Consider the following 16,615-nt stretch of genomic DNA (forward strand, 5'->3'; position numbering starts at 1 on the left):
ATTGGGAGATGCCCAGAGTGGCTGGGGAAACCCAGCCAGATGGGCGGGGTATAAATAAAATATTATTATTATTATTTATTTATTTATTTATTATCTGATCTGTAGGTTCAGATCTGTGTTGCATGGATGAAGGGTGGCATATATTCATAAAGTTTTACACCACTTAGTGGTGGAAAAAAACCCTCAAAGTGGTTTATGAAAAGATAAAAGCAAGAAAAAAAATCACAACCATACTTTAAAACATATTTAAGTTAAAACACTAAAATAGATTAAAATTACCTCAAAATATGAAGTCCCTGGGCTAAAATGCAGAGCTGGACAGCTTTGATATTTTTAGGGTCAGCTCTAATCTGCTTCAGGGGCTAGAAATGTATTTTGCCCAACCAGAGGTGCTCAGGTTGTAGGGAATTGTTAGCACCACCTAAAGGTAAGAGGTTTTTGCATATGCATATGGCGCATATGCACTTGGGCTGGTTGGGGCTGTACACATCACAAAGAGCAAGGTAACATTGATGTGTTTTTTATCTCTTAAAAATCATAAACATGTTTCTTATGAGTGGGAAAGTTTTCTGCCACATTTTGATTATAAGCTGTCTGCTGACCTGATTTTTGCCCTTCTACCTATTAGCAGGTGTGACTTAAGAACATATTCCGGTTAATTTAGATTGCTACATCCAAGAACAACAGCCCCAAACCCTTTAGGCTTTCCTCAGCACCCAACTCCCCTCCACTTTATGACTAACAGCAATAAAGAAGTAGTTGCCTCCAGACACCTCCTAGGAAGGTAGTAAACTTTCCTCATTTGGAGGTTCATTAAGCAGATGTTACGGATCTGTTATGGATGCTTGAGTTGAGGTTCCTGCATTGCAGGGGGTTGGACTAGATGACCCTCGAGTCCCTCCTGACTGTACAATTCTATGATTCTATACTATAGTAAGAGGCAGGAACTAACTCAGGGTGCTCAATAGGAGCGGAGGAATTACGGCCGGGAGCTGCGAAACCAAAAAGCAAAACTAATCCGTAAAGGATCGTCTCTGAGGTTGGCGCGCCGGGGACGGCCGGCAAAAGCGGAGCGGGCGGGTGGCCCGAGGAGCCATGGCGACCTACGTGAGCGAGCTGGAGGCAGCCAAGAAGAACCTGAGCGAGGCTTTGGGCGAGAACGTGAAGCAGTAAGTGAGGAGCTGGGCCCTTTCACCTTCTGTCTTTCGGCCCCTCCGGCCGCCGCGCCGCGCCCTGCGGGAGGGGCCTAGTAGGCCGCGCCCGAGCGCCGGCCTCGATTTATCACTCGCACCGGCAGGGCGGGCGCTGCCGGGGCGGCTCACAAATAGGCGGGTGGACGGGTGGGGCGGCTACTGCGTCTCCCGACCTCCGTTCGCTTCTGGGCGCGCCTCCCCACATTTCCATTTCTTTCGCCCAGATCTCTGCCCGCCGATATATCGCTCCAAAAACGCCCTTCGTTGCTGTGGGCATAAAAGTGCCGTCGACGTTTGGGTGGCAGGAGCGCAAAGAGCGGCGGTCTTTCGTTTTATGTTCTTATTTCATTTATTTCAAAAAAGTTATATATTACCGCTTCACCGTACAAAAAGCAAACAAACCAAACCTGCAAGCCGTCTGCGGAAAAGAGAATGAAATCTAGGGAAATTCACAACCCTACTTGCTTAAAAGTTAAAATACCAACAGAATGGATTAAAATTCACTCCAGCATTTCTAAACGTTTGGGTCTAAACTTGCCCAAACAGGTATGTTTTGAGCAGGTGCAGAAGAGCGCAGCCTGCTAGGTCTCCAGAGGCAGGGAGTTCCAAAGGGTTCTCAACCATCAGGTACCTACAAATGCGGAAGGGGTCTTATGGGGCACCTGCAGTCGTGCCCATTCCACCAGCTGAAGTGGGCAAGCAGGTGCCTGTGGAGTAAGGCAAAATTTTATTTCGTAAAGTTTATATACTGTTTGATGGGACCTCTCAAGGTGGTTTAACAATAAATAAATAAAAATTAAAACAATAAAAACCAGCACTTACTTTTTTTTTTACAACCCTAATTAAAAACACACCCACAGAGAGAGGCAGAGAACCAAAATGGAATAGACTATGAAACTCACACAAACTTTCTAAGCATCTGGGTCGGCTTGTCTAATGGAATAGGAATATCTAAATAAGAGCACAGTGCCCTGTGCTGGAGAGAATGTAAACCTTGCAGGGCCGGCCCACCCATGAGGCAAGGTGAGGTGACGGCCTCAGCTGGCAGGATCCACAGGGGTAGCAGAGGTGGCCTTCAAGGAATGCACTGGCCATGTCCACAGTGGCAGAAACGGCTGCATCTCCTTCTGGGGTCTGCAGCCACCTGGCATGATTCAGAGTCAGTCCCTGATTACCACTTCAACTCTTGGGTAAGGTTGCTTTGATTTTCCCCGCTTGTTCCCCCAATGTAGATCCTCGCTCAACTATTCTTCCCTGGCAAGGAGGAGCATTTTGTAGTTCACTCTTCCCTTCTTTTTAAAATAGAATGGGGGAAATTTATTGACTATTTGAAGACACACTGTAAACAAATTAAAACATTAGCGGGACTGATACAGAAACGTGCAGTAACAGACAAGGGGAAGATAAGGGGAAATTTGTAAATACTGTATAATTTAGTTGGATATGCAGTAATAAAAATATATGAAATAAATAGCCTCAGAAAGGAGGGGAGGGAAGTCGAGGGGGAAATAAATTAGATTTGTAAAGATTCGGTTTTTCTTGTCAAAATATTTGTAAAAGCTTAATATATAATTTTATTGGACAGGCCCTGAAGTCCTGGGATAAGCTTGTTTGAGTTGCCTCAATATTTCAAAGAACACATGGTATATAGGGGAGAGGAGTAGGTGGGAAAGATGAAGGTTAGTTTCTACTTTCAGTAATGGGTAACTCTGTGATGCCCAATGTAACATTTGTAAGCTTCTTTACATAATATTTTGTGTTTCAACTAATATTGTTTAACGCCAATCTAAACTGGTTGCTGGTTAATTGCCTTGATCTTTCTGCCGGCATTCGTCCGCAGACAGATTTTCTGGGTCATGTGGCCAGCACAACTTTTCTTGTTGCAGCTTAAAATATACAGTATTTAAAACACAACAGACAAGAATTATCGGCCCTTCACTGAATTGAAATGCCCAGAATTATTATTTTTTATGGGGGCAGTATATGACAGTGGGGTGGGGGAGAGGCAGTTGTGACAAAGTCAGTTATGAAAGACCACCTACCTGTTTTATTTTTCTCCTGTGGCGGTGGGGTGAGCAGGCGAAGAAGAGATGTCCTCCCCCTAAAAAATGCACAACACCTTGATTGGGTGCTCCTCCCTAAAAATGGTCAAAAAGTTCCAGTACCTCTTTTTCTTTTTTGAAAAAAGCCCTTGATATAACCATGGTTTAATTGCGAAGAACACAATTTTAATTTTATTTACCCCATAATTTAATTTTAATTACCCCAAGGGAAGCATTGAAAAAAGCCAGCATAAATTGAATCACTTCCATGACAATTTCCAGCTGCTTTCTTTGGATTGTCTAATTAGGACACATAGGATTATGCTGGAGCCAGGCACTTGAGGTGTAAAATTCGACTTTATTATTTTCAGATTGAGTATTGCAGTTACATAATTTTCCAAAGTGCTAAGTTCTGTTTCTAGGCTCTGCTATTCAACAGAGAGTCCTGATGGTCAAATTGTTCCTTAAATTTATTAACTCTGATTGAAGTTCTGCTTGTCTTTGGACTAGATTAACCCTGAGGTTCCTCTAATGCAGTGGTGGCCAAACTTGGCCCTCCAGCTATTTTTGGGCTACAACTCCCACCATCTATTAACTAACATGACCAGTGGTCGGGGATGATGGGAATTGTAGTCCCAAAACAGCTGGAGGGCCAAGTTTGGCCACCACTGCTCCAATGTATGAAACTGCATGATAGTCTCTCCTAAAGGGTTGAAGAGGGAAAGAGTAGATTGTTGAGAAGCGAAGGCTAGTATTGAGGATACACTATTTATATATTTCACAGATACTGGGCTAATTTGAAGTTGTGGTTTAAGCAAAAGATCAGCAAAGAAGAGTTTGACCTAGAAGCCCGGAGGCTCCTCACACAAGACAATGGTAAGAAAACTATATGTGAGTTGCTCTATGTGGCTTCCATGAATCTCATGCTGAACCTGGGGGTTAGCTGCAATACTGTGGGGTAATGAAAGGATTCAGCTATGAGCAGTCCATGGGGTGGGTTGAACTATAGGGCACTGAAATTGCACCATGATCAATGAAGACAATGTTTAGCCACCCTTTTGGTTTTGGAGATTGAATCAGGCATTGCTCAAGCACCTCTAGTTCTGTACTTGCTGTGTAGACTCAAGGGGCATCTTACATGCTACTATATGATGCTGAGGCAAGGGCATGTTTTCTTGTAAAATGGCTTGCTGACATCTTTATGTGAACTTCTTTTCTTTTGGCAGTCCATTCTCACAATGACTTCCTGTTGGCTATTCTCACACGATGCCAGATCTTGGTTTCTGCACCTGGTAAGTCAACTGTAAAAACGCTCATGCACCTGGACTTTAGGAGAAAGAGCTGTAGTGTGTTTACTTCAGCAGCAATTCTAATATTCATTTCATTCTGTCTTACATTGACCCACATTTTAGTATTTGTATGGCTGACATTTTAGTATGGTGATGCATGCTGAGTCTGTTTTACCATATTGGCCTGAATATAAGCCTCACTTGTTTACAAAATTCTGACCGTGAAAAGTTAAAGTGCGACTTATATTCGCATATTACGGTATGCAGCCAGGAGCGCAGGGCAAACAGCGCCAGGAGCGCGGCAAAGCGGTGCCCTCCCCCACATGTAGTCCCCTGGGGAAAGGCCACTGGCAACGCAGCTCAGCTCCCCCCCCCCCCCCGTATGCAGCCAGGAGCAGCGAGGAGCGGCTTATATTTGGGTATTTTTTTCTTTTTTTCTTTCCCTCCCTCCAATTTTAAAGGTGCGGCTTATATTCAGCTGCTGCTTATATTCTGGCCAATACGGTACTTCTCAGAAACAAACAGAGCTGCTTCCTTCCCAAAATAGTTTTCTTTGAAACCTGGAAATATATATCTCTTTCATCATTGTAAAGTGACATTGGCAGGGATCTTAAGGAAGCTATTGATAAGTGACTTCAGTAGCAGATGTCTTTCTATTTACATGTGTGTAACTTGCCCTTTCATTGTCACTGTCTTCATGTTTTCAAGTTTATCTCTGCAGCCATGGAGGCAATACAACTATTTAACAAAACAGAACATAAATAAAACAGAACATAAATACTATGGGTGCCTACAGGGCTGCTGCCCCTTGGAAGTCTTAGATTATCCTTGCTGATACTTTGCCCATGAACAGACTTTGCCAAGTCCATATGATAAAGGTAGCTCATTCAGTGCTATTTAGCTTTTCTTACTCACTAACAAAAATAAGAGATAGGTTGAACTTTGGCAGCTGAGCTCTCTTTCAGAGGCTGGTTCCATTTTTGCTCAGAGCTGCAAAGAGAAGTGTGCCACCCCTTTGTATCGCTCGTCCCTTCAGTTCTTTTTCTTTTTCTCTTTCCTATTCTGAATTCATCTCATGTTACGTTTTCCTGCCACAGTTTGGCAGGGCATGGGAGAGAAGTAGTGGAAGGAGTTACCTAAGTTGTGTACAGAAATGTAGCAACTAAGGAGATGGGGAAAAGTAGATTCGAATCCAAGAAGTACTCTGCAGTTCTAAATTAAACTGATTCTGCAACCCTATGCACACTGACCTGGGAGTCATCAGCATTGAGCATACTGAGACTTACATTTGATTGAACATTCATAGGATTGTTCTCTTAAATGGCAAGAAGCCAGGTAGGCACAGGTGGCTGCAAAAGGGTAGAAGGAAACCAACTGCAAAAGGGTAGAAGGAAACCAACCATATAAGGTGGTACAATAGAAATACATATTAGAAACAAATTGTAAATTACAGTTTGGGTTGGGTCTGTTTTAAATAGCCAAGGACTGTGAGCCTACACATGCTTAGGTTAAATATGTGTAGGATCAAGCTGCAAATCTACTCCAGGGCAATTTGTCTTGATCTTTGGTCTAGGGCTGCAAACCTAGAATTTAAATTCCCTTTTCCCAATATGAACATCAGTAGGATATATGTTATTTCACTTTGCCAAAACAAATCTTCAGTTTGACAACTCTCTGACTTAAGGGTTGCCAGATCAGCAAGGGGAAAATCTGTTTTGCCTTTACATTGGTTAACAAGGTGGTGTGGGACATAGTCTTGGGCTATTGTTGCAGTGCAATTAAGAGGGAGAGTCCCCTGCACTGAAAAGTGGTGTTAGAAGAAGGGACAGCCCAGGTCAGCTTCATACATGTGTGTGGCCTTCCTCAAATGTTGCCTTTCAATGTCAGCTATTAAATGGGATCCCCCTTCCCTTTCAGTTACTATTCAGTTGCAGATCAGTGTTAACTGATTATTTTATTTCATTTTTCTGTTGTAAGCCGCCCAGAGTGGCTGGGGAAACCCAGCCAGATGGGCAGGGTATAAATAATAAATTATTATTATTGTTGTTGTTGTTGTTGTTGTTGTTGTTATTATTACTCCTGCCTTGTTCATCCATTTGCTGATCTGTCATTCCTACATTATGGCTTTGGGATCCATTCTCACCATTATGTAACACCTTTGTTACTCCTCTTGAGCTGTAGTCTCCTACAGACTCTAGATAAAAATATCAGTTTATATGACAAATCTACCTGATTCATAACCCATTTTAATAGTTTCAGGGGTTACAAGCCACTCAGATCTTTGGATACCTGTGCTTTTTCTGCCTTTCTCTCAGGCCTCCTCACCTGGGGATGCAGGTAGATTGCTCACCAAATCTCTCTATCCTCCTCCTCCTCCTCCCTTTCCATTACTCTGAGGCTTAAAAGCCCCCAGAAGAAGCTGGAGACTTTCATCCTCTCATCAGCCCCATGCTTTCCAAGTGCAAACCATCTGGGCTGATTTCTCATTGAGCTAATTGTTAGCAGCCTGCCAGCTTCATCATAACCCTGTACAGTATGACTAATAAGTCTGAGCAGCATACCTAGTTTGTAGGAACAGGTTGAAATGCCCATATTTTGCTTGTCTTAAGATTAAACAAACCTTATGTTGAGCATAACCTACACAGTAAAGGGAAAGTCAGGATAGTGGAAGCACATTTACTTGAAATGAAAGTAAGTGTGCTTGAGACTGCAGTGTTAAATGTTTTTCAGAATTCTGTTTCAGAAGTACAACCACAAGTCTGATCCCGAATGCGTTGGGAAATAAGAGTTGTCTTGATCCTGCCTAATTGAGTAGATTTGTGAGCTTACACACACAGAGAACATTCTCCAGAAGGTCTTCTCCCTGACTCAGGGAGTAAGGTAGAAGACCTATTGTGAAAGTGATTAAAATACAGTTTGGAGCTTGCAGGAGAAGATGACAATTTGCTCTTCTTTGACTCACGAGAGAATATCATAAGTCAAAGGGGTCTATTGTTATCTCTGTTCAAAAAATGCTTTTGTTATGCCCTGAAGCAGCACACTCTTATTTATCAAGTGTCACTGAGATTCATGTTCTATCTCTGTTATCATTGCTCTTCCATGTCCATGGAGATTTTGCCACAATACGGTGCTGTATGGAGCCCTGGTGGTCTTGTGCTTCCCCTGGTTCTCCTCCCCCCCAGTTTTCTAGCAGTTGCACTCTCATCAGGGTAACCCTGCTGCATTCCTCATTTTGCCAAACTTTGTGCTGGACTTCAAACTTCATGCTCAAAGTGTTGTTTTAAAGTATGCCATTGTTCAGGATCACAACCAGTTAAGTGCCCCACTGAGGTAAGTAATGTATAAACACATAATGAAAGGAGTCTTTTTTTCCTCCAGAATATAAAATATATTGACTGTGGTTCAGAGACATGAGTGTGATGCTGGGTGGGTGTGAGTAGCAGAAAATAGCTCAGCCCAGAAAAGTGGAAATTGTGGTTTGGGAAGCTGAGGCTCCTGGAGCAGAGCATAAGCAACCTCTGGCACGTGCGATAGACGGTGATGACCAGGATATTTAAATTGGACAGGGTGCAATGGAGGTTTAGATCCTTGCCAAATCTAAGACTTACTGTTTTCTTCTTTTCCACTTCCAGAGGGTGCTGGCTCTTTGCCATGGACAGGAGGTTCCGCAACAAAACCAGGGAAGCCCAAGGGGAAGAAAAAGTTTTCTTCCGTTCGGCAGAAGTTTGATGTAAGTTTGTCCATTCTTACATGCCTTAGAAAGATGAAAACTAAGCCTAGATGCTGGAAACCAACATGATAAGAAATGCAGAGCTGCCATCATAAATAGCAGCCCCATCTCAAGTTCCCGACACACTCTCCAAAACCTTTAGTACAGTTTACCAGGCACATCGCTACACTGTGCATTTCCACACCTCCACCAGTGGTAGCCACAAAAGCAACAATGACCCAACTATTAGAATACAAATTATGAAGCCAGAAACAGCAGCTGAAAGCAAACACCAAAAGAGCAGCACCAGCAACCGATACAGTTGAGTAGCAGCAAAATCAAAAGTGGAACAGGCCATGTTAATAGGTGCCACTTAATAACCATTCTGCATTTGTAAGAACTCGATCTTTTAGCACCTGCTCTCTGGAACTCCCTGCCTTTTGACATCAGGCAGGTGCTTTCACTGTACTCTTTTGGGTACTTGCTAAAAAAAAATTTTTTTAGACAATCCTACCCAGATGCTTAGAAAATTGATCGAGTTTTAATCTGTTTTAGTCTACTGTTATTTTAAAAGTTTAGGAAAGTCTTAAATACTTGTTGTTAACTTTTCTTACTGATTTATCTTTTTTTGTAAACCATTCTGAGATTATTTTACAATCAAGTGGTGTATAAATTGTATGAAATAAATTAAACAAATAAAAGATTGTTTTAAAAGGAAAGTTTTCAGTTGCTGGAAGATAACCTCTTGGGGCAGGGAGTTCTACATATGAGGTGCCACTACAACAGAAACCCTCAGAAGGCCGTCAGTGGCACACATAAGAGAGATGCAACAGCCAACCTTAAAGGACACCTTAAAGGACAGGCAGATTTGCATAACGTAATTTCAAAGGCTTTTGCATGAGCTTGGGTGGAGGAAGAAAAGGGAAGGAGAAAAGCAGAATAGCTTGGGGAGCCAGTAGATGTCATTATTAGCAGCAGTTCTAAAGATGTATGGGGTGTTAAAGACGCACCTTCCAACATGCCAAGTCAGGCTTTGCCCCTTCTGGTTTTTGAGGTGTCTCCTGATACAGTTTTAATATTATAAATTGTTCTGACTATCGGTCGAATAAAGTATATTGATTGATTGATTGATTGATTGATATTATAAATCTCTACTCCCCAAGCATGAAGACTAGGGACACTCAAAAGTGCAAGTGAGATTAACGAGGAAAAAATATTCTCTGCTTTTGGTGCAAAGAATGTGCTCTCGGCTATGGAGAAGGGCATTATGTTCAATTCAAAAGTAGAAACATTACAATGTTTTTTGTTTTATTAATTCCTTTTTTAAAAACAAACAAACAAACACTAAAAGTAGCCTACAAATTGCTTACATTAATAAAATCAGCATAACCATCCATATGGTTAAAATTGGTAGAGTTCTAGCTTATACTCAAATAAGTAGGAAAAAATGCTCAAGAGGCCTCCTGTCTTTTACAACTTGCAACTAAGTAGTTTATTTAATGTGCAAATATATAAAAGAGGCTTAGACAGAATAAGATTGTTTTGAGAATTAGTTATACAATAGACTGAATAGCTGAATAGACTAAACTCATGTATAAATGTACATGCTAGTGATAAAATTCCAAAAACATGATAAGAATGTATACATAAATAAACTGGATAAGAATAATTGTGAAATACCCAGTAAGAAGTTGGATACCACACTGTTTTTGTGCATTTCTGTGGAGCTGCAGGATACAAAGTCCTAATTAATGTGATCCATATCCTTAAGACTTCAATCCTATATGCACTTATCCCAGAGTGTGTACTGTTGATCTCTGTAGGGCTTTCTTTATGTATAGGATTGCAGTTTAGGGGACTGCTATGATAAAATAATTTGTTTAATTTCTCTTATCTCTCTGAAGTCTTAAGAAAGTGGCAGGTTATGTGTCCAAATGGAGCATTATTTAATCTTGCTCAGTGTTTTAGACTAGACAGCTGAAATGTATTGTTATACTTAACAGCACCGATTCCAGCCTCAGAACCCATTATCTGGAGCTCAGCAGTTTGTGGCCAAGGACCCCCAAGAAGATGATGACCTGAAGCTCTGTTCACATACAATGATGCTTCCCACTTGGGGCCAGCTGGAGGGAAGGATGATTGTCACTGCTTATGAACACGGACTGGATAATGTCACTGAAGAGGCAGTGACAGTCGTTGTCTATGCTGTGGAGGTGAGATAACGCAGAAGGACAAATGTGGTCCTGGTTTTGCCGCAGGCAGAAAACGTGGTATTTTGTGTATGGTATGGAATTAAAACTAGCCATCTCTATAGAAATAAGCAAAGCAAAACAAAACAAAAGCAGCCTTTGCAAGCATATATGATATCACCTTTGGTGTTATTTCTCAGTGTATGAGTAAGGCAAGCTGACCTTTTTTTGTAACTCTGCTGGCATACAAACTTGTACGTTATAAAGCATTTAATACTGGCTTAAGTGCTGAATAAAAGAAAACAAAGCCATATCTGGTTCTGATGACAATCTTGACTCCCTGCCTTGGATTTCTAAGCTTCTCAACCTTTTTGCGCTCTCTCTCTCTCTCTCTCTCTCTCTCTCTCTCTCTCTCTCTCTCTCAGCTCTTAGTAGTACATATGTGCTTTGGTCATGATCCAAAGATCAACCAGGCTCTACCACACTCGAAAATACAGAGACTGACTTGCCTTCTGTTTTTCCATGATGATTCAGTGTGATTACAGAGAAGAGGCAGCGTCTATGTGAGCATTAGGCCTGTGATTTGCAAAAAGTGTCTGCAGAATTCAGGACCTTATGCTTGTTTCTCACATGCCTACCCCATTCAGAGATATAACAGAGAATGCAGGGGCTTGCATCCTGCATCAGACTGTGGGTGAGGGTAATTGAACCCTTCTCCACCTGAGGTTCCCATTCTCTTTGCTTCAGGCACCTCTGGAAGTGAGCTGGGCTGGAGGATAAAGGAGTGTGGGTAACAGATTGTGAGGGAGTGAAGTTGGGGAAGTAAAGATGGGGATGCCTCTCTCCCAGTCTATTATCTGCTTTTGATGTTAACCTTGGGGCCACTATTTCTTCTGCTCCTCCCTGCCTTTATAGTGGAACACGGCAAACATGAATTAGCAAAAGTTCCTAAGAGCCCTCAATCTGAAGGGCTTATGTCAGTTTCCAGCAACTCTAGTTCCAGTGCTGCCAGTCCAATAACTCTGGCCATCCCTCCTCGTTTCAGTTATGAGTCAGAGTCGCTGTTGCTGCTTAGAGTGGGGGTCCTGAGTCCTGACACTAAGTCTGCCAGGGTGGTCTTCTTAGAAGATAAGTTGTGCAGATTTGGATCAGGCTGATGTGTGGCTACACTAATGAGATGCATTGATTCCCTGGGTTGCTTCTGGGTAACAATTCAGTCTGCAATTTCTTTGGCAGACTTGATAGTGCAGCTCTGCAGCCTGACCAGGGGGTGTTCTGGTTTCAGGCTTGGATGTCGTGCAAAGCATTCACAATGTAATAATCGCAGGACAGGAACTGGAAGTTGTTCTTGGGAACATTTTACATTTTCCAAAGTACTCATCATGAGCAGTAAATATGAGTTCTCTCTCTGCAGAAGCATCTTAAGGATATCCTTGCATCTATCATATCAAGGAGAAAGGCCTACCGTCTCAGAGATGGTCACTTCAAGTATGCCTTTGGAAGCAATGTGAATCCACAGCCTTATCTGAAGAACAGCGTTATTGCTTACAACAACTTAACTGAGTGGTAAGAAAAGACCTATTTTAATGTGATACAGGACAGAACTTTAGAATATGAAACTAGCGTTTTTCATTCAAAACTCCTATTCCTCTTTTCCTCCCTATTTCTCTTTTCCTAGCCCTCCCACATGCTTGGCTCCCCCTCCTGGTCAAAACCTTGCTTCCCACCCCCCTCCTGATGATGCTGAGCAGCAAGCAGCCCTACTCCTAGCATGTTCTGGGGACACCTCTCCAGCAACTCTGCCACCAGTGAACATGTATGACCTCTTTGAAGCTCTGCAGGTAACTTCCTTATTCTGCTAGTTAGCTTGGCTTGGAGAGAGTGTTTTCTGGCAAAACCCCAACATAAGTAACCTTGGGACTTACAGAAAATGTTCTTTTCTGTATAAATGCATATACACTACATAAACTTCCAGGTTGTACCTAGCTGTTAACCCAGCAACTGTTTTAGATTTTCCAGTGAACTAAATTTAATTTCCTACTGAAGCTCCAAAAATTTAGGTTCTTGGTACAGTAATTCCCAAACTGTATGCTAGGAACATAGGAAGCTGCCCTATTCTGAATCAGACTATCATTCTATCTAACTCAGTGCTGTCTACAGTGACTGACAGCAGAAGTCCAGGATTTCTGACAGGAGCCCCTAGCAGCCCTAACTGTAGATGCTGGGGATTGAGCCCGGGACCTTCTGTATGCAGAGCATACATTCTGCCCTTCCCTAAAAGAAGGATGTATATCTTGAAAAATTAGTTAGCACATGCATCAAACATTCTTTGTCCCTTGGACTGGGGATTATGAAGAATAAGAAATACACAATTAGTTGCAGTTGGACAGTTTAGGCCTTTTAAGTTGAGAGTATGTTGCTCACAAACTTTCCTGATATGCAACCTGTAGGTCCACCGAGAAGCGGTTCCTGCACACACAGTCTATGCCCTCAATATTGAAAGGATCATTTTGAAGCTCTGGCACCCCAATCACGAGGAGCTGCAGCAGGACAAGATCCATCGGCAGCGGCTGGCTGCAAAGGAAGGACTCCTGACATGCTGAGAGAGCAGCTGGGCATTTTGACTTTGGGATCACAGGACTTTCCCAAGTGGAAATGTGGACTTCTTTCCTATGGAAATATTACTTGAGAAACCAGTGTGCTTTGTGCTTGCTTCTAGAAAGGATAAAAGAGCAGTGTCTCGGCAATGCTTATGCTCTTTTAATCACAGTGCACGGCAGTCATTCCAAAAATAGTTTTGTGTCACTGTGGAAAAGGGAAAGTGACATTGTTTGCTGTGGAGAACCTGTTCCTGTTATTATTCCCTTCATGGAATGAAGGATTATGACCAGAGATTGACAGAGGCTGGTTCTTAGAGCTGGCGAGTTTTAGGTAGGCCTGCAGTTTGAGCTGCTGCCCTGGGCTGCCTTTGCAACCATAGCGAAGAGCTTTGTACATAAGCAAAGAGCTTTTGTGTTGGGTTTATATAATGTATGACAAAAGGGAGAAATATTGATCCACGTTAATAAAATTGGCTGTAAGACAATTCTCATAAAAGATAATCTTTTTTTAACCTCACTTTTTTGTTTCAAATTTGAGTTTTGTTCAAGTAAAACATCAACAGCCAGTCTCCCAGCTACTGCCAGTGGCAAATCACCAATGCATTCCCTTGAACATGAATTTTTCGTTACAGTGTAGCTGAAAAGTAACTTACGCGTAGAGAGTTCATAAAACCAAAGAACAATCAACCCCAAATGTGCTAGACTGCCCCAAATTAGCCATGTTTCCTTTCAGCACTATTGTTAGATTTATTTGCAAGCAAGTCTCACGGATTTCAATGGAACATGCTTCCATCAACCTTTCAGCCCAAACCTTGTGTATGTTAGCTCAGAAGTAAGTCCCACTATGTTCAGTGCAGCTTAATTCTCAGTACACATCCCTAGAATTAAAGGTTTGCTCTTGATCCCCATTAAACAGGTGGGAATTTGAAGCTTGGTAATAGTGACTTGTTGAAATCCATTTGCACTGGTGTCGTGTAGTAGCTAATAGACTTAACCTGGGATAGCTCAGTCAGTAGAGCATGAGACTCTCAATCCTTAGGGTCATGGATTTGAGTCCCACATTGGACAAAAGATTCCTGCACTGCAGAGGGTTGGACTAGATGACCCTCATGTTCCCTGCCAACTCCACAATTCTGTGATTCCGTGACTGAGTTACAAATGAAAATGTTCCTGGTTCAAATCCCACCTCAGCAATGAATACTCTGGGTGGCCTGAGGCAAGCTACACACTGAGCCCTCTATTTGCAATATGGGGATGTTAACCAACTTGCCTTTCAGGATATTGTAAGGATTACCCACTAATGTGCATGAAGCTCTTTGAACAAGCACCCTACACAGGCTTTGATTGTTTGATAGCATGGCTAAAGTGGAGTTTGAACCAGGACCTGAGCTATGCTAGATCTCCAGTGCTACTTTGGATTCTATGTCCGGTAAGACTAGTATAAATTTTATTTCTTCTGATGTGAAAAGGAGGACACAATATATCCTAGACTCAGGGTCTGCTAGGAGGCTGCACCCCTTTCTTCTGGGAAAAAACACACTACTGTATGGGCACCCAAGTGTTTTTTTTCCTCCTGGCTGAGCACTTTTTCTGCTGTCATAGGTGGTGGGTCTATTCTGTGGTCATCTTCTGAAATGGTGAGTGTGTCTCAAGCACTTGGCAGAGTTACTCCTAAATACTCCCACTTGGTAGTGCCTTGATTTGCTGAGGGGATGGATGGAGCAGCAGCTGGCATGAAGAGACCGTGCATGATCAGGGAGCAGGATCGTGCCAAACTAGCTCCCTGTCACACACACATATTCTGGACATCAAGTACTCTGGTTGCCCTGACATCCACGTGTGTGCATGGTGACCATCTTCAGCCTTCATGCCTATGGCTGGGCTCCTGAAATCTTCCCTGCTGTAGGTGTTAGCGCTGTATTTGCATGTGCCAGAGGGTGGGGCAAGCAGGAGTGTCTGATATTGGGAAAGACTGGTTCTATTTATTTATTCGCCACTCTCCCCCATTCAAAGCAACCTACAAAAAATAAATGGTGTTTCCGTGCGCTCTGGTTTCTGTCACAGTGTCCCGTTGTGCCAGAAGCAGTTTAGTCATGACCTGGTAAGCTGTCTGCAGACAAATGCCGGGTCCCTCGGCCTGAAGCGACCTTTGACTGGACTTAGATCTATGTCTGTCTGTCTGTCTGTCTGTCTGTCTGTCTGTCTGTCTGTCTGTCTGTCTGTCTGTCTGTCTATCATCATCTCAGATCCACTTATGTCCCGCCCCACTAAAAGATAAGGTCTGGATGAATGTTTTTGACTAGCACCTAAAGACTGATAATGATGGCACCCTGGAGAGAGCACATTATAAACGGGGAGTTGCCACAGAGAAGGGCCATTCTTGTGTCGTCAGCCTTTGTACCTCCCTTGGAGGGGGCACACAAATAAGGGCCTCAAATGATGGGCGGATATGCCAGGGTAGGTAGGGAAGGGAACTGCTTGGTGTGCATTGGCTCTCAGCTACCATATTGCAGGAGTGGTGTTCTGCTTTGCCACATCTGGTAGCAGCTAAGGCTAAACACCTTTCGTGCTGTCTTATGCAATTGTGCCTGCACTAGCATCCCTAGGTTTGATTCTATGCCCTCTAGCAGCAGAACACAAGAGAACAACAGGAATGCAAAATGGTTGCAATTACTAGTGGTAGCTGTCAATCTTTGAATGTCTAGGTTTATTAAGAACATTCAAATGGTAACACAGTAACAGATTGGAGAATATTAATGGTAGAATACATGCAGCTAGCAAAAATGACAGCCAAAATGAGAGGGCAGATGAAACGAAATGTCTATAAAGAATGGGGAGTATTTGAAGAATATTTAAATAATAATATAAAAAGAACTCCACTGGCAAAACTAGACTGAGCCTGTTAGACCATCAATCGATATTACAAAGGTGACAGAGAATATGAATAGAAAAGAGAAAAAGGTAATATGGGGGAAAATATTGTGAGACATTACTTAATTAACAGAAAAGAAACAGCAAGCATAATTGGAGGTCAACAGAAAGTAGAAATTGTTTCAGTTTCTATTATTTACACTAACAATGTGTATCTGTATTTGTATCAGTGTGTGTATTTGTGTGTTTTGTGCTTGTATTTGTGTGTTTTATGTTTGTTTATTCTTTGTAATTCTTTTTAATCAATAAATACATTATATATGTGTGTGTGTGTGTGTGTGTGTGTGTGTATAACACATTCAAATGGATGTGAAAACATGAGTGATTTCACTGGAAGTTTTGTAACTTTAAAGATGTGTAGAAAAAAGAAGAAATCTAAGCAGGAGTGCCAGGTAAGCCCCACGCCACAAGGCACAGCGCAAACACCCCATTTGAACAGCAATACCCATCAACTTGGGGGGGGGTGCTCAGGGACCTCAACCCCCTAGGAATTTGGCAATGGCAGTCACCCCTTCTCCTCTGCCCCTAGGCAGCCCCTGGGACAGAGAACCACCTTACTTCAGCGCTTCTCTGGGGCCTGCCATAGTGAGAAAGGAGGGAGATACCTAAGCCGCTGCTTCCCCTGACACCTTCCCTCCCTTGCTAGAGAAGGGTATGGCAGG

General features: G+C 42.6%; 1 protein-coding gene across 1 annotated transcript; it reads left to right on the top strand.

Moving 5' to 3' along the window:
• The first annotated feature begins 958 nt into the window (after positions 1-958).
• TADA1 (transcriptional adaptor 1) lies at positions 959-16,229 on the top strand. The gene is made up of 8 exons (XM_035123850.2): positions 959-1,169; positions 4,020-4,111; positions 4,462-4,527; positions 8,157-8,254; positions 10,237-10,446; positions 11,837-11,988; positions 12,101-12,263; positions 12,873-16,229. The coding sequence occupies exons 1-8, from the start codon at positions 1,096-1,098 to the stop codon at positions 13,023-13,025; spliced, it is 1,008 nt and encodes a 335-aa protein (XP_034979741.1). The 5' UTR covers positions 959-1,095; the 3' UTR covers positions 13,026-16,229.
• Positions 16,230-16,615: the final 386 nt, after the last annotated feature.

Source organism: Zootoca vivipara, chromosome 7 (genome assembly GCF_963506605.1).
Source record: "Zootoca vivipara chromosome 7, rZooViv1.1, whole genome shotgun sequence".
NCBI classification, from domain to species: domain Eukaryota; kingdom Metazoa; phylum Chordata; class Lepidosauria; order Squamata; family Lacertidae; genus Zootoca; species Zootoca vivipara.